Below are 20,866 nucleotides of genomic sequence, written 5' to 3'. Positions count from 1 at the left end.
TGTAAGTTAGGGACCTTAGATTGTACGCTCCTTGAGGGTTAGGGACTGATGTGAATGTACAATATATGTAAAGCCCTGCGTAAATTGATGGCGCTATATAACTACGCGAAATAAAAATTAATAATCTTGGAGTATAGTACAGGACACAGACCACCCTTGATTCTAATCTTGTGTTACTCTACCTTGCTAGCTTGGACTCGCAGTGTGGGCTAGATTTGTTATAGGAAGGTGTCCTTCAAAGCTTTGCCTTTAGTCACCTGAAGGAAAATTGCCTAAAAGCCAGGTTCTATGAATATTAAGCCCTTGTCCTATACTGTACTCCAACATATGGAATTTTCAGATAAATATTTTTTTTTAATTACGGAGATTCCTTTCAAGATTTGAAAAGGCTTGTATGAAAAAACATGATGATAGAACTTTGTATTATGTTTGGCTACAAATGCTTATCTATTGGTGTTTCTACTAACCTATTTCATTGTACGGGAGAGAATGCATTTCTAATAAAATGTGCATACAACCTCATAGATAACGCCCCAGATGCAATTTTTTGTTTTAGTGTTTTAAAAAAATTCAGTAATAAAGTTAATTTTTTTTATTTTTCTTCCAGCAGTCAAAAAGGTCCAAGTCCGGAAACCTGCTCCAGGAATCTCTGATGCCGTTCCATCAAGGAAGCGACCAACACCAGTGAATTTAGCGAGTGCAATCAAAAAAACTACCACCACCGTTTCTCAACGACCCTTCAAAGACAGGGTGATACATTTACTAGCCCTTAAACCATACAAGAAGCCTGAGCTTATTCTGAGACTACAGAAAGACGGGCTTTCATTACAAGACAAAGACAGTCTAGATGGCCTCCTGCAACAGGTAAATAGTATGTTTAGCCAGTGCATTATATATATATATAGGAAAATAATCATTTGATCCGCTGCAGATTTTGTATGTTTGCCTACTTACAAAGCAATGAAGGGCCTATCATTTTTTTCATAGGTTTATTTTAAATGATAGAGACAGAATATCAACCTTAAATTCAGAAAAAAAAAACCACATTGAGTGGACGTTCAGTGAGTAAAATAAGTATTTGATCCCCTACAAACCAACAATAATTCTGGCTCCTATAGACTGGCTCTGTGCTCATGTGGTACACAGATTAGTCAGTTTAAGAAGGTGCTCCTAACAAGAATTCGTTGTGTATAAAAGGCACCTGTCCACAGAATCTTTCTTCCATTCAAACCTTCACCAACATGGACAAGACCAAAGGATGTCAGGGACTAGATTTTAGACCTGCAGAAGGCTGGAATAGGCTACAAGACAATCTGCAAGAAGCTTGGTGAGAAGGAGACAGCTGTTGGGGCGATTATTCGCAAATGGAAGAAATACAACATTACCATCAATTGCCCTGGATCTGGAGCTCCATGCAAGATTTCACTTCATGGGGTAAGGATGATCATGAGAAAAGTGAGGGATCAGCCCAGACCTACACAGGAGGAGCTTGTGAATGATCTCAAGGCAGTTGGAACCACAGTCACCAAACAAACCATTAGTATCACAATACACCGCCATGGATTTAAATCCTGCACAGCTCACAAGGTCCCCCTCCTCAAGACGGCACATGTACAGGGCCGTCTGGAGTTTGCCAATGACCATCTAAATGATTCACAGAAGAATCACCGCCAAGGCAACAAAGGAGTGGCTCAAGAAGACTCGCATTATAATCATTGGGTGGTTTAGCCAGTCTCCAGACCTTAATCCTATAGAAAATGTATGGAGGGAGCTGAACTTTCAGTTGCCAAATGACAGACAAGAAACCTTAAGAGTTTAAGAGAAGATCTGTAAAGAAGATGTGTGCAAACCTGGTAGCCAACTGCAAGAAACATCTTACCTTTGTACTTGCCAACAAGGGTTTCTCCACCAAGTACTAAGTCAAGTTTTGCTTGGGGATCAAATACTTATTTTACTCACTGAACAACTCAATTTCTAACCTTTTTTTGTATTTTTTTTTTTTTCCTGGATTTTTGGTTAGTATTCTGTGTCTATCATTTAAAATACACCTATGATAAAAAATTATACACCCTTGATTTCTTTGTTTTGTGGGCAAACGTGCAAAATCTGCAGGTGATCAAATTATTTCCCCACTGTAAATAAACATGTTTAAAACATAACATGCATGCCATTTCTGGAGGGTCATAATATTCTACCTATCTGTATTTGCTTTAAGGATAGATACTTGCAATACTTTACTTTATGCTGTATGGTAATTCTCCAGTGTTAACTGGGGGAAAGGTCAGCCTTGAGATACTGTCACTGTGGTGGAGACAAACGATTGCCTAAAGAGTATGGAGGATTTCTCTTGATGCCTGAGAAGTTTGCATACTTCAATAAGCAGTGTGTGTTCTTTTCTGTGAAAAAGCTGAACTTCAGTCTAGCACAGTTGCACTTGATGATTTCTCCTCTACTGATACTATACCTTTTTATTTCACTACACATTGTATGCTTCTCACAATGTGCATTAGAAACTGCAGCAAGTTGGAGAGAGCCTGCCTCATTTCTTAGCTGAAGTATATCTCGCATCATCTAGCCCTGTCCTCATCAGCCTAAGTGTCCCTGACTCACTTTTTTATTCATTGGATTCCAGTTGCTCCAGTCATGGAGGCTCAGCATCACATGAGGATGTTACCAAGGGCGGTCTGTGTGCAAACGTAGTCTGCCTTGGAACACCCACTCCTCCAGTCTAACATCCACCCATCAAGTCATTTTGAAGAACACCTCCCAAGAGCCAACGCACTGGTTGCAACAGGGTTGAAGGCTGCTGAGGAGGACATAAGAATGGGGCTCTGATGTTTTGAGGCCCATGAGCTAGCCATGATCCTGCCTACATTGCTATGACAAGCAGAGAGACCCATTGATGACTTCACTGGGCTATAACTAATGTATGTAATAAGCATTAAAAGGGGTTTTATTTCAACGGTTCAGTAGCAAGTTTATGAAGGGAAAACAAGAACCAGAGAAGGCAAAATATAAGCAGTTTAAATTTCAGCTTTAAACAGTGTCTTCCAAAGCTTTGAAAACCTTTTCCATTTTTAAGGCCAACTCTAAAGCTCTTCATACTCCTTTTTCAGTCAGCAATTTGCTGTCCCACAATGAATACCACCTGCATCAATTCCAGCTATTGAATTTACTCTTTATACAGTAACTTCATAGGCAGTATTCAAGAAGGGATTACAGGGAAACTGTACTATGTCTATATGAAATCCATTTTTAGCTCTATATAGAAAACTTGAAGCTTTACTTATTTTGCATATGTAGTGACACAATTCTAATCTGTTTTTTCTAGCTTGGCATTTCTAAATTTTTTTTTTGCTAAAAACTTCCCAAATTCTTTAAACACCCAAACACATATACTGTATATAATCTGAAAGCAGATCACATTTTCATGCACATGGGTGCACAAGGTCTCTTTTTAAAATGTTTTTTATTTTAATATAATTTTAAATTCATTATTCAAAATGGAACACAGGTTTCTGGTAATCAAGACCATGGGTTATATCCTGCCTTTTTCAGGTGAGGACACTGGTAAACAAAGTTGTTCAGAGAGCCCCTAAAATTCCTCCTGCTTTCAGCAATCTTAGATTTTTTGCAAGTATGCTTAGATGATGGACAACCTCCCTCTAAGTATGAGCAAGTTTCTGGCATGTAATTCAGATTTTTCTGGAAGATTGAGAAGGCTGCTCTTTACACAGAGAAGTCCATCTGGTTGCATCAAAAGCCACTTGCCAATTCTTGCAGCTTCCAAATCAGTTGCCCCTCGGAACTGTACCTGGACCCCACTACATGGAAAAATACAGGAGCTAACTTGTAATTTCTGCGTTTTGGCTCTCACCCTTGATAAAGTAATGCAATCAGGTGCAGTTAGCCACAGGTAAGCGCCACAATTCCAGGGTAGTGGTTCTCCACACTGGTGTGACCCAGTTCTTGAAGACCGACTTCAGGAGGAGAGGGTATGCCCTCCAAAAGAGGGTGAAGTGGGAATTCCCCCGTGGTGGGACCTTCCTTGTATGGTCAGTTTGGGTCTTCCCATGTGGGGTCCCCCAATATGTTCAAATACTAGCACCCTCATTTCTCATAGTAATGAGATTTAGTGCCAACCCAGCAACACCTTTTAGGCACACTATTGGCCTGTTATGTGTTCCCCTTTCTGCCCCTGTAGGAAGTACTTCAGCCCTCCTTGAGCTCTGGGTACCTGTTTGAGCACTTTGCTCTACTACAGGCACACAGCAGCTTCTGCTCTACACTGCTCGAAATTTGGCTCAAGTCTCTACATCAGTCCTCACCTGGTTATCCAGAAGCCTCCAGTCATGAAACAGGTTGGCTGCACCCCTTCTTCACTGCCACAAAAGGTTGCGAGTTTACCTCCAGGGATTCCCTGGAGCAAAAGGAAAATGGTCAAGGGGGCAGACGAGCACACAATGGGCACAGGGCACTGATGTTTAGGGTTCCCCTGAAAACTGCTTCTGGTATATTGGACCGCAGTTTCCACATCCTAACCATCCCTTATCTCATCGGGTAAACCCCCCCCCCCCCAATTCCTTCCTTTTTACTACAGAGGGATTTTCCATTTCTATGGCAGACCTGAATGGGGAGAGTCTCTGCACTGGACTGGACTGCACTCTGACCACACGACGCACAGGGAACATGTTCAGCCAGTCCTTACTGAATCTTAGTTTGACTCGTCCATAGAGACAACATTGCTCCCTGGGCTTGAAGGGTCTCAGCACTACATTATGGGTCCAAAAGTTCCAGATGAATTTTTGTATTTGGATCACTGCAACAAAGGGAATCTCAAGCATTCATAGATTTCACGGATGCATATTTCCATTTTCACCTTGCATCATTGGTTCCTGCAATTTGTGATGGGCTAGCAGCATTTCCAGTTTGTGGCTCTTTTTGGCCTGCGCTTGGCTCCCTGAGTCTTCACCAAGGTGCTTTTCCTGATTCTCATACTGCTGTGCTCCCAGGGAATCCACGCGATCAGATATTTGGGCATTCTCCTCTTGGCAGCCAATGTATGGTGGTCGTTACAGGCACTTAGAGCTTCAGGTGGATCCTCAACCTCCAGAAATCTGTGTGGGATCCAAGTACTTGGACATAGTCTTTGGTATGGCCCAAGTCCTGGTGTTTCTTTCCCAGGAGTGGAACATGTGCATATCTGGAACTTGTGCTCCTAGAAGGTTCCACCTGTCTGCTTTTGCATGTGGGTACTGGTGGCCAAGATTGTGATGTTTGTCCAGTTTTCACTCTAGGCTTCTGCAGCTCCGTGTACTGACTGCATGGGACTAACTTCCTTGGTCTCTGCATTGGTCCATGTGCCTGTGTCCCAAGGCCAGGATATCTCTTATCGGCTCTGCATTTGAATTGAACTCCTTTTTCCTGCTGACTTGGACAGTTTCATTATGGATGGAAGCCTGTTGGGCTGGGCAGGAGTCCTAAGAAAGGAAATGGGTTAATAAAGTCCAGACTTTCCAGCAGTGTTCTCGAGCTAAGGGCCAATTGCTTATCCCCTGCTGTGGTAGAGCAAACAGCTTGAGGGGGCACCTGACCAGGTCTCAGTCAGACAACACCATAGCTATGGCTCACATCAATCAGCAGGGCAACACCACAAGCCATGCTGCCCTTCGAGAAAAAGGCTCAATTCTGGCTTGGGAAGAAAAACATGTTCCAGCTTTTGTCAACAGCCCACACTCCCGGAACAGACATTTGGCAGGCAGACTTCTCAGTCCCCAATATCTACTCACTGGCAATGTTCTCTTCTACCTGAAATATCCTGGGACCATCTGTCTTGCCAGACATAGATCTTTTGGAATCCCACTTCAACAACAAGTTGGGCTGGTTTGTCACCAGGATCAAGAATCCAAAAGCCTTTATTCAAATGCAAGGGAGATTCCCAACATTCCATGTATAGTGGAACTTTGACATGGGAAGGGAGAAGCAGCACTTGGGTTTCAATTGTGTTGCAGTGCTCACTGCTAAACAGGGAGTACGCTGATATGAGGGGAGAGTAGAGTGACAGATGAGCTCAACTGTCTATTGCCTTTTCCTTCACTAGCCAGTCACAAGCTAGGGGGAGGAATAAAACCTGTAATTGTACAGAAGCAGAAAAAAAAATCAGGTCTCCTTCCCTGCCAGACTGGGCTGTCATGTGACTGAGCTGTATAAATCTGAAGAATGGATAGAAATATTCCAGTCATTTGGCAGATAAAACTGCTTCCTTATATTTTGGGCAAACAAAAATTTGATTTTGCGATGTCTTGCACTCCTCCTCCTGTATCGTTGGCTATTTTTACCGCCAAAGGCAATTTACTTGTGCTTTTTCTTTTTAAATTTCAGGTGGCAAATATGAGTGCCAAAGACTGCACTTACACATTGAAAGACTCTATTTACAAAGAGGTGCAGAAAGACTGGCCTGGTTATTCGGAAGGTGACCAACAACTAATAAAACGAATACTTGTCCGGTATGTTCTTACTTTGATTCATTTTATTAGCTGAATCTCTGCAGTGGCAAATGCAAATGTTTCCTGTAAGATCTTATTTATCGTTCATTTTCCTTGAAATTGTTTTGATCAGCTGGACAGTTTAAAGCGTTCCAGTCATACTGTTAAAAACAAAAAAAAAAAAATAAGCCCGCAGCTACAAAAACTGTAGCTGCTGACTTTAAAAAAAACAAAAACAAAAAAAAAAAAACATCCACTCGCCTGTTCTTTGATCCCACGGTATCCTCCCCACAGCCCATTTCACCGGCCACCCAATGTTCCAGGTGCTGGCATCTTCAGTGTGGGCACCTGGCTGTGACAGGGTGCAGCTTCACAGCAGGGTGACCATTGCGCATGTGCGAGTAGCGCTGTGCTTTCTGAATGATCCCATAGTCTTCTGAGACCTGTCACATATTCCAGAAGACTATGGGGAGGGAGAGGACAACTTCCGCTTCTGCTCCCCTAGGAGATCTCAGGGGAAGTGGGAGTACCTGTCAATATTTGGTATTTGCTCTCCCCACTCTCCCCAAAGGTTTTCTTCCCATGCTGGCAAGGCATTGTTGACCTTGTTCCATTTTTTCAAAAACCAGGATTTCACAAGAGTCTAGTGATCTAATACGCCACCCTGCATGGTGAGAAGATTAACGGGAGTGGTGTAGCACAAGGTAATACTAGAAATAAGGATAGGGACTACCACAACTGGGTGTAATTTAGAGACCATTTTTAGAACGAGACACTGGGCTGTTGATACACCACTGGTACAGCTACCAAATAACCACAAAGAGAGTGATCATTATTGCAATCACTGCAGGATCCAATGAGACTGCACTGCTATATCTAGAGTTATAGTTATTCTGCATACTTATTTGTTGCACCTAATTTTGTAATTTTCATAATAGGATGCTGCTTGGACCCAAGGGACAATTTATCAGGTTCATACAATTAGGGCAGATTTAATCAATTCTTTAGCTAGTTAGCCTATCTGCTGTTTTCTTGGATGACCAAAAACATGTGCTTTCCAAGTTGACCTAGTACTGATGTCATATGGACTGGATGCCTTTTTTAAAGATTTTTATTTTTTTTGCTTCTGTTCTTAAGGACAATGCCCCCTTGGTTTTTTTTTTTTGGTTTTTTTTTGTTTTGTTTTTTTTAGTTACAGTAGCTGATGGGAATTTTTTATCCAGATGTATGAAAATTGTTGGTAATAGCTTGTCCTTTTGCAGTTTTTTGCAGAGAAATGCAAAAATGAAACACTCTAGTGTTTGATTTCCCCTCCCCTCCATTTTTTAAGTGATTCCTTACTGGGGAGATTTGTCTTCGCCTCCATCACTAGGGTAAGAAGTTGAGGGCAAAGACGTAGTTTGTGTCAATCTTTTAATTACTGACCATTCTGCTCTCTATCACTTAAAGGCCCATTCACGCTATAGCACTGCATCTATGAACTTGTGTGAAGGCAGCCCGTTGATTTCCGTACGGTGGGATGATGATGCAGCCAAAATTGAGCATGGATTTTTTTTTTTCTTTTTTCTTTTTTTTTCTCTCTCTAAGGCAGCACACTATTATGTATGACGTGCATTGTGGTGTTCTGCAGTATGGATGAGCTCCTGCTATGTTTGTAAGGGTGCCATTGAAAATGAATGGCATCAGAACACATTGTTATGTATGCGTTGTAATGCTCAGTAAAATGCACATTTTAGCCCGATGCAGAGGTGTAAATTGTCCCCCTTTTTTTTTTTAAACAGTCATTTTTTTGCTTTCAAGCATTGGTTGAATGAAAAACAAATGACACTCTTTCCCCCATCTACATCGAGTGTGTGGTTTTTTTTTTTAATTGAATCCTCCCCTCTGAGCCTTTGTATTCTGATAGCAGGGAGCCTTCCCTGCTGTCAGAATACACTGGTCAGCGCTGCTGGCTATACAACCAGCCTGCCAAAAAATGTCAGGCTGGTTGTACAGAAGTCAATTGGTAGATTGATTTCCATGCAACCAGCCTGCCCATGCATGAGTCAAAGTTTGCCCAGGCCCTTCTGAATCAGCCAAATTGTGATCCATGCATGGCCGGCTTTAAGGTTTTTACAAATCAAAGTATTAAAATAGTAGTTTTTTAAGCATTTGAAATGGAGTCTTATGAAGATTTATATTCAAAGGATAAGGCTAATCATTGTACATTTTGGATGTTCAGAAACAGTGCACTTATCCTGTTTTTTGTCCCTTTAAGCTGATCTAACAGCCTCAGTGCATGTAAGGGTGTGAAGGAGCCCTAAAACAAATTTGGTTTAACATACCTTTTTATGTTATAAATGATGGTATATGGCACCCTCAGGCTCTAGAAATCTCCATCTTTGCAGCTTTCTGACTGTGCTACAAAACGTTTTTTTTCTTTAGGAAGGTAAGCCAGCCACAAAATCCATGTGGACAGACAGGAGAAAATGCTCCTCTGAGCCCTCCCAAAGACAATGTGAATTCCACTTCCCCATACCCCCAGGTATGTTGCTATGAATTGCACATCACTAGTCTGCAGTAGTGTATATTTCATTGCAAGCTCTTTGACAGCGTCCAGACCTTTGCAGGAAAATGTAAAAGGATACATCCAGCAAACTTGATTATTTGGAGACTGACTTGTTTAGTTACCATAAAACTTCAGGGGAGAACATTGTAGTCTGAGCTACTTTGAGTATGTGAATGCAGAACTGTGCATAAAACTGCTTTAATATGGCTTGTCCATTAAATAAAAAGTATGCAGCAGATCTGATGCAGAAAGTACACTATGTTTATACCAAATTATGTACAGCACAGTCTTTGTTAAAGTGGAACTGAAGTCGGTTTTCTGTTGGAAGAATTTGCTACAGTGTGTAATTATGAGATGTTTAGTGGTTGCCAGCGATGTTGCAATCCCACGCATTGCTGTGATATTGCAATCCCACTTTGCTGGTTATAGGCTCCACTCTTCAACATTTTGTAGGTGCAAAGCATACTTTGCATTGCACATTCACCTGCATCTAAATAAGTGTAAAAAAAAAAAAAAAAATTGTTAAAGGGAAATGGATTTTTGACAGAAAACATGTTTTTTTTTTTTCACACAGCTTTTACAATTGGTCCCTATTGGATCTAATTAGAAAAATGTGTAAGTCTTGTGTGAAAAGTTTTAACTGGATCCCTACTTATTATTTTATTTTTTTTTTTTATCCAACAATCTGCCTATTAGCATTTTTTTTTTTTTTTTTTTAACTTCAGTTCCACCTTAACTTGCATTTTCTTGCTACTTGTATCCATCTGTAAATACTTTTGCATTTTAGTTCAGCTAAGCATTTGCCTTTTTTACTCAGCAGTGAGCCAGGGACAGCTGAAAATAACAATCGTGTTTTGAGAATGAAGATTTTTATGGCAAATATGCCTAGTGAGTTAAAGTGGTGTTAAACTGAAGAGCAAACATTTATTGCATTGCAGGTTACCAATTCTTAGATGTGATGTCTACATTTGTTTTTTCTTTTTTAGGCTTGCTTTCTTTTGTTTTCACCTGGTGGACTGGCCAGTAAGTTTGCCTTTTCAAAAGAACAAACTGTTCTGCAGATGTATTGGTTAAGAGTGTTGAGAAATACCATTAACCACTGACAGGGGTGCGTACAGATCACTCATCAGCATTTATTTATCTTTATCCCAGAAGAGAAACTGTTGCTGTAACTGCAGTGTGAGCTGGTGTTTTGGCTTCGATCTGATAGTGTATCCAAATCTGCTAGAACATCTATCACTGCCCTCCCCTCGTGTTAACAATGTTGCTGTGCCCTTGTCTCCCTTCATCCAGAGTGGGGGCACTCTAATACAGGAGGTATGTTATTGGCCAGATCATCAGGTGAAAAAAAGAGGGAAAAGCTTAAAATAACTAATGCAGTCACCACATCTAATGATTGGTAAGCTACCATACATTGCATTTTTTGTTTTGGGTTCAATACTGCTTTAATCTTATTGGCTTTAATTTCTGAGCTCTATTCTTGTGGTGGTTTGAAATATTGTAGATGCACTATTGTGTGTGTGTGTGTGTGTGTGTGTGTGTGTTCTCTCCTGTTCAAAGGCTATACCTAGTAAGGGGTAGAGATGTCTTTCCGTTGTGTTTACCATGCATTTTTTGTTGACTTTTATGTAAAGGAATAAAAGAGAAGGGGATATACTTTGTGTAATGTAATATATATTTATCACCAGTTGCTGAAATAGAATGGAGAACATTTTGAATACATCTGTCTTGTATAATACTGACATCATGTATTGAGAGCAACTGATCATATTTTTTTTTTTTTTTTTTTTATTTAAATGTTCAATTGCAAGCTGGAAAATTAGAGAAATTGGTAAAATAAATGTTGATAGCTCTTCTTTCATCTTGATTTTTTTTCTATAAAGTCTCTTGTGCTCTTGTGAATGTGGTGGGTGCAGTGAAGCAGGTATTATGCGTAGTGATTAATTGATCAATCAGTCTTCTCAAGTAAACAGCTCTAAGGCTTGCAGAGAATAGATTTTTTTATCACAGTAGTTTGTGTCCTTTTTTTGAGATTTCTTCGCTGGACATAATGTGTGTTAAAACTTGAACGACTCCTGACCTAAATGTAAAAAAAAAAAGTCACAAATACAGGTGAACTATTTGTGTCACCAGTAGTCAAGGTAGGCAATTCCAAGGTGCATAGTCTTTAAAAAAAAAAAAAAAGGAAAAAATAAAAAACTGATGCATGCTTTAACGTTCTCATACAGTGCCATATTATCAAATTTCACAGGCCTCTCTAGATTAGCAGCAAAACTGAATGTGCTTGAGTACATTTATCAGTAGAGCTGAGGGAGGTAGAACATCTGGTATCTCAGGTAACTGGCAACCATCTTTTTATAAAAACAATCATATTGTTGCACTGCACACTCTCTAATAGTAGCTTTGCACATATATCCAATATTTTGTTGTCATCAATAGCATGGTCTGACTTAAAGGAGAACTCCGGGATAGGCAAACAAATCGCCCATTAATACAGCCCCCTACACTAAACTGTTAATAATAATTTGAAAATCTGTACCATTTAGGAGAAAAGTCTAACTGAATTTTCATGACCTCCTCTCTGTAATTGAAAAGATAGCAGGATCTGATCTGCCAAGGAGGTGTAAGAGCAGGGATTACATCATATCATCTCCTCTCTCTGTAGTAAAAGGAAACTACAGTTCCCATCAACCACAGGGAATTGTAGTGAATGTGGGTGGGTACGCTAGGCCTGTACATGTGGAATGTGTATGAGAGTCTCAGTCTGCCCTCCATTGCAAGTGGGGTTGAATTGCATCACTACTTCCTGGAGAGAACTACAGAAAGGATGTGCAAAGACCAGTATCTAGGGGAATAGGAGGCATAGCAGCCTCTGGTCGTACAACCAGGAAACCAAAGAGAATTAACGGTTTGATTTGAAAATTAACAGGCTATTTAAGAGCAATTACTGAGTGAACCAAAAGATGGGTGACATATATTCAGTGAAGGTAGGAAATCAGGAACAAGAAGACGTAAAAATGTTTTCGCCCAAAGTCCTACTGTAAATTATTTTTATTAGGGTTGCACCGATCCCGATACTGAGTACTTGCACAAGTGCTCGTGCAAATGCTCCCTATACCAAAACTAATACCTTTGCTGTGCAATTTGAGCCCATACAAAGTGAATGGGCTCAAATCACACTGCAAAAAATTGCTTGCAATTTAAACAGGAATGCTGTGCAATTCCTGTCCAAATCGAATACCGTTTCCTGCACATCTTGTGAACCCCGGCTTGTCATAGGGGCTTTGAGCCTGAGTTCACACAGGAGCGGTGCTGGAAACCTCACTGCATGAAGGGTTCCACCAACTCCAGCTCACGATCCCACTGTAGACATCAGTAGCTGCGGTTTGGGTGGCTGCTGTCTCTCCCATGGCTCTCTCCCACCAGCCTCCAGAGGTTCCAGCCATCCACTGAATCCCCTTCTCAGTCCTGTTGGCGATCACATGCATGGTGCTGACCAATCAGAAGCCATCTAGCCTGTACTCTCAGCACTTTGAGGAGACAGTCATGGGGTTTTCAATTCCCCGGACCTGTGAAGCGGCTTTTCGTTGTCTGACAGCGGGATCAGCAATCTGGTACAGCAAGACCAGCGGGGGATGGGGACGAGGGTCCAGTGGATGGCTGGGGGAAGAGAGCCATGAGAAAGGCAGGAGGTGCCCCAGCCTCAGTTGCTGATATCTACAATGGGGTCAGAAACCTGAGCCTGTGGAACTCTTCAGGCAGGGAGGTTTCCCACACCACTCCTCTGTGAACACAGGCTCAAAGTTACTATGACGAGCCTGGTTTCACACAGGAGCTGTGCAGGAAACCAAACGCAATTCAGACCGGAATTGCACAGCATTCATGTTCAAATTGCATGCAATTCTTTGCAGTGCAATTTGAGCCCATTCATTTTGTAAGGGCTCGAATCACACCGCAAAGGTATCGATACTCTGTATTAGCAAGTACTTGACTGAAAGCTTTGGTATGTATACGTACTGGTAAAAGAGAGAAAAAAAAAAAAAAGGTATCTGTGCATCCCTAATTTTTATGTAAGGGTCCATTTACACTATGTTCCGTTACCTGTGTTCTCCTCCATGGATAAACGTATAGTTAGGTCCATATATGTTTGGACACAGGCACTGTGTTAGTTTTTTCAGGTATTTACGAAAACATATTCACGTTACAGTTCTATAATGGATATGAGCTGAAAGTGTGCACACTCAGGTTTAATTTGAGGGTATGTACATCCAAATTGGAGGAAGGGTTTTGGAATTACAGCTCTTAAGAGTAGCCACCCCTCATTTTTCAAGGGATCAAAAGTAATTGGACAAATGAAAATAATCATAAATGTTCATTTTTAATATTTTGTTGAGAATCCTTTACTGACAATGACTGCCTGAAGTCTGGAACCCATGAACATTAACAAAGACTGGGTTTCCTCCTTTCTGATGCTTTGCCAGGCTCTAACTGCAGCAGTCTTCAGTTGTTCTTTGTAGGTCTTTCTGCCTTTAGTTTTGCCTTCAGCAAGTGAAATGCATACTCAATTGGGTTGAGATCAGGTGATTGACTCGGCCATTACAGAATATTACACTTATTTTCCTTCAAAAGCTCCTAGGTTGCTTTTGCAGTGTTTTGGATCATTGTCCATCTTGCAGTGTTTTGGATCATTGTCCATCTGTACTGTGAAGAGCCATCCAATCAACTTTGCTGCATTTGGCTGAATCTGGGCTGACAGTATATCTCTGAACACTGCAGAATTCATCTGGCTGCTTCTGTCTTCTGTCACATCATCAATAAACACCAATGACCCAGTGCCACTGGAAGCGATGCATATCACCCATGCCATCACACTGCCTCCACTGAGTTTTACAGATCATGTTGTGTGCTTTGGATCATGAGCTGTTCCAAGCCTTCACACATTTTTCTTCCTGTCATTCTGGTACAGATTAATCTTGGTTTCATCCTTCCAAAGAATGCTTTTCCAGAACTGGTCTGGCTTTTTTAGATGTTTTTTTGGCAAAGTCTAATCTGGCTTTTCTATTCTACAGGGTTATGAATGGGTTGCACCTTGTGGTGAACCCTCTGTATTTGCTTTCGTGAAGTCTTCTCTTGATTGTAGACTTAAACAATGATACACCCACCTTCTGGAGAGTGTCCTTCACTTGTCTGGATGTTGTGAATGGGTTTTTCTTTACCATAGAGAGGATCCTGCGAACATCCACCACTGTTGTCTTCCGTGGACATCCGTGCCTTTTTATGTTGCTGAGCTCACCAGTACGTTCTTTCCTCGGAATGTACCAAACTGTTGATTTGGCCAATCCTAATGTTGCTACTGTCTCTCTGATGGATTTGTTTTGTTTTTGAAGCCTTACAATGGTCTGTTTCACTTGCATGGACAGCTCCTTTGAACGCATGATGTAGGTTTACAGCAATAGATTCCAAATGCAAATACCACACTTAGAATTTAACTTCAGACCTTTTACCTGCTTAATTGATGAAGAAATAATGGAGTAGCCCACACCTGGCCATGAAGCAGCTTTTGATTCAATTGTCCAATTACTTTTGGTCCCTTGAAAAAGGCGGGGGTGGTGGCTGTAATTCCTAAACCCTTCCTCCAATTTGGATGTACATACCCTCTGCGGATGGTTCACCATGCTGCTATACATAGCAAGTGTCACTTTGTGCACTTCACACAGAGTTCAGAAAAAATGGAGCTGTGTGATGCAATAAAATGTGCTTCACTCCATCCCCTGCTGTACAGAGCTTCAACCCAAAATAGCTACTGCTGCTGGCACACTAAACTGCTGCAGTTTAGTGTGCAGTTAAGTGTGAAGGGGTCCTTAAAAATCACATATTTAAAGAGAAGTGAAGAAACTTGTTCATCATTTCACACGTATTTAGGTGCTTTCAGACGTCAAACCTTCCTGCTCCTGAGAAGGTTTTCTTTCGGCAATATTGTCTCTGAAATCTGAAAGAATATTTAAGTGTATTTTTTTTATGGGCAAAAATGTATAATAGAGCTTTCTGGAGAAGCAGTGGTGTTTTGGTTTTTTTTTGTTTTTTTTCCCCTTTCTCCCTTTTTAAAATTGTTATAAACAAAAACCTGCACTCCTAATTTTTTTTTTTTTTTTTTCCTCGATGGTAGGTTGATTTGACATGAGTTGCAATACTTGTGCCTGGTGTGCTGCAGGTTCACTTTTTTTGCTATTATACAATTGCTTTTGTTTTTACTTGCTACCATAATTTGCTTTCTTTGGTCCTACTGCTCAAAAACCTCACCCATAATGTTGTACCTTTCTTGCTGTGCCCATACCTCCAAACTTAATGAGATGTGAAGGAAAAGACGCCACCAAGTACAAAGTATGTAGGCAAAGGACACACTTCTGTCATGCTCCCAATTATGTAACCCATGAAGAATTATGCAAAAAATGGCTAAAATATTTTTAAGTACTTTTTGAGAGAGTCAACCTTTTTTTGTGTGTTCGTATTCGTACAGCATGCCTCAAAATAATTAAAACAAATCTATGCACTTCTCAAAAAAATTAAAGGAACGCTTTTTAATCAGAGTATAGTATAATAAAGTCAAACTCCTGGGATATTGATCTGGTCAGTTAAGTATCAGAGGGGGTTGTTAATCAGTTTTGGCTGCTTTGGTGTTAATGAAATTAACTAGATGGGCAACAGTGAGATGCACCCCAAAACAAAAACTGTTTTACAGGTGGAGGCCACTGACATTTTTTTCCTTACTATCTTTTCTGACCGTTTTTTTTCCCTAGTTTTACTTTTGTCTAGGGTCAGTTTCACTACTGGTAGCATGAGGCGATACCTGGACCCTACAGAGGTTGCACAGGCAGTCCAACTCCTCCAGGATGGCACATCAATACATGCCATTGCCAGAAGGTTTGCTGTGTCTCCCAGCACAGTCTCAAGTGCATCCAGGAGACAGGAGGTTACTCTAGGAGATTTGACAGGGTCATAGAAGGTCCTTACCCCATCAGCAGGACCAATATCTGCTCCTTTGTGGAAAAAATAACAGGATGAGCACTGCCAGAGCCCTCCAAAATGATCTCCAACGGGCCACTGGTGTGAATACCTGACCAAACAATTAGAAATAGACTTCATGAGGGTGGCCTGAGGCTCTGACATCCTCTAGTGGGCCCTGTGCTCACTGCCCGGCACCATAGAGCTCGATTGGCATTTGCAATTGAACACCAGAATTGGCAGGTCCGCCACTGACGCCCTGTGCTTTTCACAGATGAGAGCAGGTTCACCTTGAGCACATGTGACAGACTTAAAACGATCTGGAGAAGCTGTGGAGAAAGTTATACTGCCTGTAACATTGTTCAGCATGACTGTTTTGGTGGTGGGTCAATGATGGTCTGGAGAGGCATATCCATGGAGGGATGCACAAAACGCTACAGGCTAGACAATGGCACCCTGACTGTCATTCGTTATCGGGATGACATTCTTGGACTCATTGTCAGACCCTACACCTGCGCAGTGGGTCCTGGGTTCCTCCTGGTGCATGACAATGCCCAGCCTTATGTGGCGAGAGAATGCAGGCAGTTCCTAGAGGATGAAGGAATTGATACCATTGAATGGCCCCCACACTTGCCTGACCTAAATCCAATAGAACACCTCTGAGATCATGTTTCGGTCCATCCGACAATAACAGGTTGCACCTCAGACTGTCCAGTAGCTCAGTGATGCCCTGGTCCAGATCTAGGAGGAAATACCCCAGGACACCATCCGTTGTTTCATTAGGAGCATGCCCCAACATTATCAGCCATGCATGCAAGCACGTGGGGGGCATACCAACTACTGAGTACCATTTTTGAAATTTCAGCAAAATGGACTAGCCTGCTGCATAATTTTTTCACTTTGTTTTTTGGGGTGTCTTTGAGTGCAGTACTCTGTAGGTTAATTTTCATTTCCATCAAAGGATGGGGTATTCTTACATTCCTAACACACTACCCAATCCATATCAGTATAGATATCTAGCATGATATTTTTCCCCGTTGAGATCTGATGTGTTTTTAAAGTGTTCCTTTAATTTTTTTTGAGCAGTGTATTTCTTACCTTTTTTATTTTTATTTATTTATTTTTTTGGAGCAGGATTCCACATAAGGCTCTATGGGCAGCTTCTATTGCTTCAAAAAGATGGCAATGTGGGGATAAGGGGCAGACTAGAGGGATAAGGCTGAAAGACTGTGCAGTAACAATCTGGGAGATTTTCTGAAGGCGTTGCCCACAATATGTACTTTATCTGGTGAGGACTATATTAGGAAAGTGATCAGCAAATTAGGACCTTCCTATATTTACATTTCTATTGCTAAAGCCAAAACCTGTTTTTGTTTTGGAAAGACTGGTGAAAGGTTAAAACACATCAGAGTTTTTAGAGGTCTATATTCCAATGGAGGGAATTAATTTCTTTTATCCTGGCGGCACTATAGCAACTGGGGAGAACAAGTGTATATTTTGTAAAAAAAAAATCCTATGAATTTCAGGGAGGTTGACAGAAATAAACAATAGACAGAGGTTTTGTCCCTTTTTACAAACCACCAAAGAAGAAGAAAACAAATTAACAGTAGCACATCTGCTGTAAGAAACAATATACCTACATTTCCCATGGACTGTCTCAAACACTGACGCTTTGATGCTCCCTGGCCATTGTAAGTATTTGACTAGTTGGGTACTTTTGCATGCTGTGGTGGTTCCTCTAGCTTGCAGATATGTCCTAGAGTGATATTCAGGCCAGTGATAGAAATAACCGCTTTAGAAGTGGAAGCAGGTATTCCAGATGTCCAGAAGTGTAGAATACTTGGTGGCCAGGGTGCAACGAAGCAGTGGCTTTTTAGGACATGGACTGTCGGAAAGGAAGTATTATCCTACTTTTTTAGGTATGTTTATTGTAAAGAAGTGGCCCTTTTCTGATTTTGTATTTTATCTTCGTATTGAACCCTTTGTTAGCTCCTCTGGAAAAATCAGTTACATTCTTTGGAAACTGCTTGTCCTGGCTTTGCCTCTTGCTCCTTGGTAGGACCCACTTTTGGAAAGTTGTAATTTTGTTGTAACTAATGGTGCACTGAAATGAATATTCTGGTTCGCAAACCGAAAACGAAAATTCTAAATGCACTTAACCGAAACTGAAAAATGAATATATATTTTTTTGGAAAAAATACACTTTGACTAAAAAAAAAAAAATATCCCTAATTGTTTTGTAAAATATGTAAGAGGATGTTGCGGCAAGTAAAAAGATACCCAACATATCACGCTTTAAAATTGTGCACGCTCGCGGATTGGCATGAAACTGTGGTACTTAAAAAATCTCTGGGTGATGCTTTGTAACTTTACATTGCTAACCTGTAGAAATTTTTAGAGGAAGTCTAGTGCGAGAATTATCACTCTTGCTTCTACGTTCGTGGCGATGCCTCACATGTGTGGTTTGAACACCATTTACACATGTGGGCATGGCCTACGTATGCGTTCACCACTATGTGCGAGCACGGGGGACATTTTTTTAGAAAAATGTATTTTAATGTTTTGGTTTTTTTTTGCACTGTTCCTTTTAAAATAAAATTTGTAATCACTTTTATTTTTATTACAAGAAATGTATGCATCCCTTGTGATAGAAATAATTAGTGACAGGTCTTCTTTATGGAGAGTAATGGGGTCAATAAGACCCCACATCTCTCCTCTGCAATCTAAAGCATTACATCAAAAAAACATTGATCTAGTGCTTTAAAAAAAAAAAAAATTGACCGGAAGTGATATCGCTCAGGTCCTCCAAGGGCATAGAAACTTGTGGTGGCTATCTTTCCTTCACTCATCTCTATGCCCAGCGCTGGGATTGATGGTTTCTCAGGTAAGTCTGAACTACCGAGCGGCGGTGAGCAGGCGGCTTTGAGGAGCGGGGTTTTTTCAGCACCTTTATCTGTGCTTTTTTTTTTTTTTCCCAATAGACTTGAAACAGGCTTTCAACATAAAATGCAATGGCAAACTTCTAAATATTTACCTCTGTTAGAACAGACATGTTCAAATCTGGTTTACTACTGATCTGCCAGCACAGTACACCGCTTCCCAACCCCCTCATGAACAACTCCAGTTCTACAAAAAAAAAAAATCATAGAGCATCTAAAGTGTCAAGCAGCAATTTTAAAATTCTTTAAAAAGTTATTTAACTTATTAAAATATAAAATATATGAAATCCCAATTTGGCAGAAGGGAAAAGTATACTTTTTAAGCTCATCCAGACTATAAAAAGAAAACCTTAGCTTTTAGGCAGTGCGAGAAACTCAGTTATGTTTGACCAAGCTCAGCATTTTTCAGCAGGGTTTTTGTTTAGTGTCATGTCATCCATTCCACCATTTTGTAAGGCAGCCATACTAGTGTAGATGCAAACTATAACTATGCAGCTCTTTTCTGGGACCTGACCACCCAATGACAGCAGAAGTGGGTGTACAGTATTAGGTCTCCTTGGATGTAGAACTCCTGCTGGACTCCGGGTAAGGTTGGCAGGATAGAGGGTGCCTAAGTACGGCCACATGTGCAGAAGGCGTTGAAGCTAAATTTAGATGCAGCGGGTAAAGTAAGTATTGAACACATCACAATTTTTCTAAGTAAAGGGATTTCTAAAGGGGTTATTGACATGAAATGTTCACCACATGTCGGTAACAACCCATACATACAGTGGGGCAAAATAGTATTTAGTCAGCCACCAATTGTGTAAGTTCTCCCACTTAAAAAGATGAGAGAGGCCTGTAATTGGCATCATAGGTAAACCTCAACTATGAAAGACAAAATGAGAAAAAAAATCCGGACAATCACATTGGCTGATTTGGAAAGAATTTCTTTGCAAATTATTGTGGAAAATAAGTATTTGGTCACCTACAAACAAGCAAGATTTCTGGCTCTCACAGACCTGTACCTTCTTCTTTAAGAGGCTCCTCTGTCCTGCACTCATTACCTGTATCAATGGCATCTGTTTGAGGTTGTGGACAGGTGTCTTTTATACTGATAACAAGTTCAAACAGTCACACTCCAAACTCCACTATGGTGAAGACCGAAGAGCTGTCGAAGGACACCAGAAACAAAATTGTAGACCTGCACCAGGCTGGGAAGACTGAATCTGCAATAGGCAAGCAGCTTGGTGTGAACAAATCAACTGTGGGAGCAATAATTAGAAAATGGAAGACATACAAGACCACTGATAATCTCCCTCGATCTGGGGCTCCACGCAAGATCTTACCCCGTGGGGTCAAAATGATCACAAGAACGGTGAGCAAAAATCCCAGGACCACACGGGGGGACCTAGTGAATGACCTGCAGAGAGCTGGGACCAACAAAACAAAGGCTACCATCAGTAACACACTACGCCGCCAGGGACTCAGATCCTGCAGTGCCAGACGGGTCCCCCTGCTTAAGCCAGTACATGTCTGGGCCCGTCTGAAGTTTGCTAGAGAGCATTTGGATGATCCAGAAGAGGATTGGGAGAATGTCATATGGTCAGATGAAACAAACATAGAACTGTTTGGTAGAAACACAACTCGTCTTGTTTGGAGGAGAGAGAATGCTGCGTTGCATCCAAAGTACACCATACCTACTGTGAAGCATGGGGGTGGCAACATCATGCTTTGGGGCTGTTTCTCCGCAAAGGGACCAGGGCGACTGATCCATGTACAGGACAGAATGAATGGGGCCATGTATCGTGAGATTTTGAGTGCAAACCTCCTTCCATCAGCAAGGGCATTGAAGATGAAACGTGGCTGGGTCTTCCAGCATGACAATGATCCCAAACATACCGCCTGGGCAA

At 41.1% G+C, this 20,866-nt stretch overlaps 1 protein-coding gene across 3 annotated transcripts in view; it reads left to right on the top strand.

The window, feature by feature from the left end:
* ELL (elongation factor for RNA polymerase II) overlaps nt 1-20,866 on the top strand; it is a 156,448-nt gene that overhangs the window by 82,925 nt on the left and 52,657 nt on the right. For 2 of the 3 annotated variants that reach the window (XM_089687909.1, XM_089687911.1), the window contains 3 exons: nt 608-864; nt 6,382-6,506; nt 8,910-9,009. In XM_089687909.1, the coding sequence (XP_089544035.1) occupies nt 608-864; nt 6,382-6,506; nt 8,910-9,009 (482 nt within the window). The remainder of the gene's footprint in view (nt 1-607; nt 865-6,381; nt 6,507-8,909; nt 9,010-20,866) is intronic. The other variant, XM_089687910.1, reaches the window with a different exon arrangement.

This window comes from Staurois parvus, unplaced genomic scaffold, assembly GCF_062004578.1.
Source record: "Staurois parvus isolate SC_StPar_1 unplaced genomic scaffold, SC_StPar_1.0 ptg000439l, whole genome shotgun sequence".
Lineage (NCBI taxonomy): Eukaryota > Metazoa > Chordata > Amphibia > Anura > Ranidae > Staurois > Staurois parvus.
The sequence above is the reverse complement of the archived record's forward strand: the minus strand, read 5'-3'. Positions and strand labels throughout refer to the sequence as shown.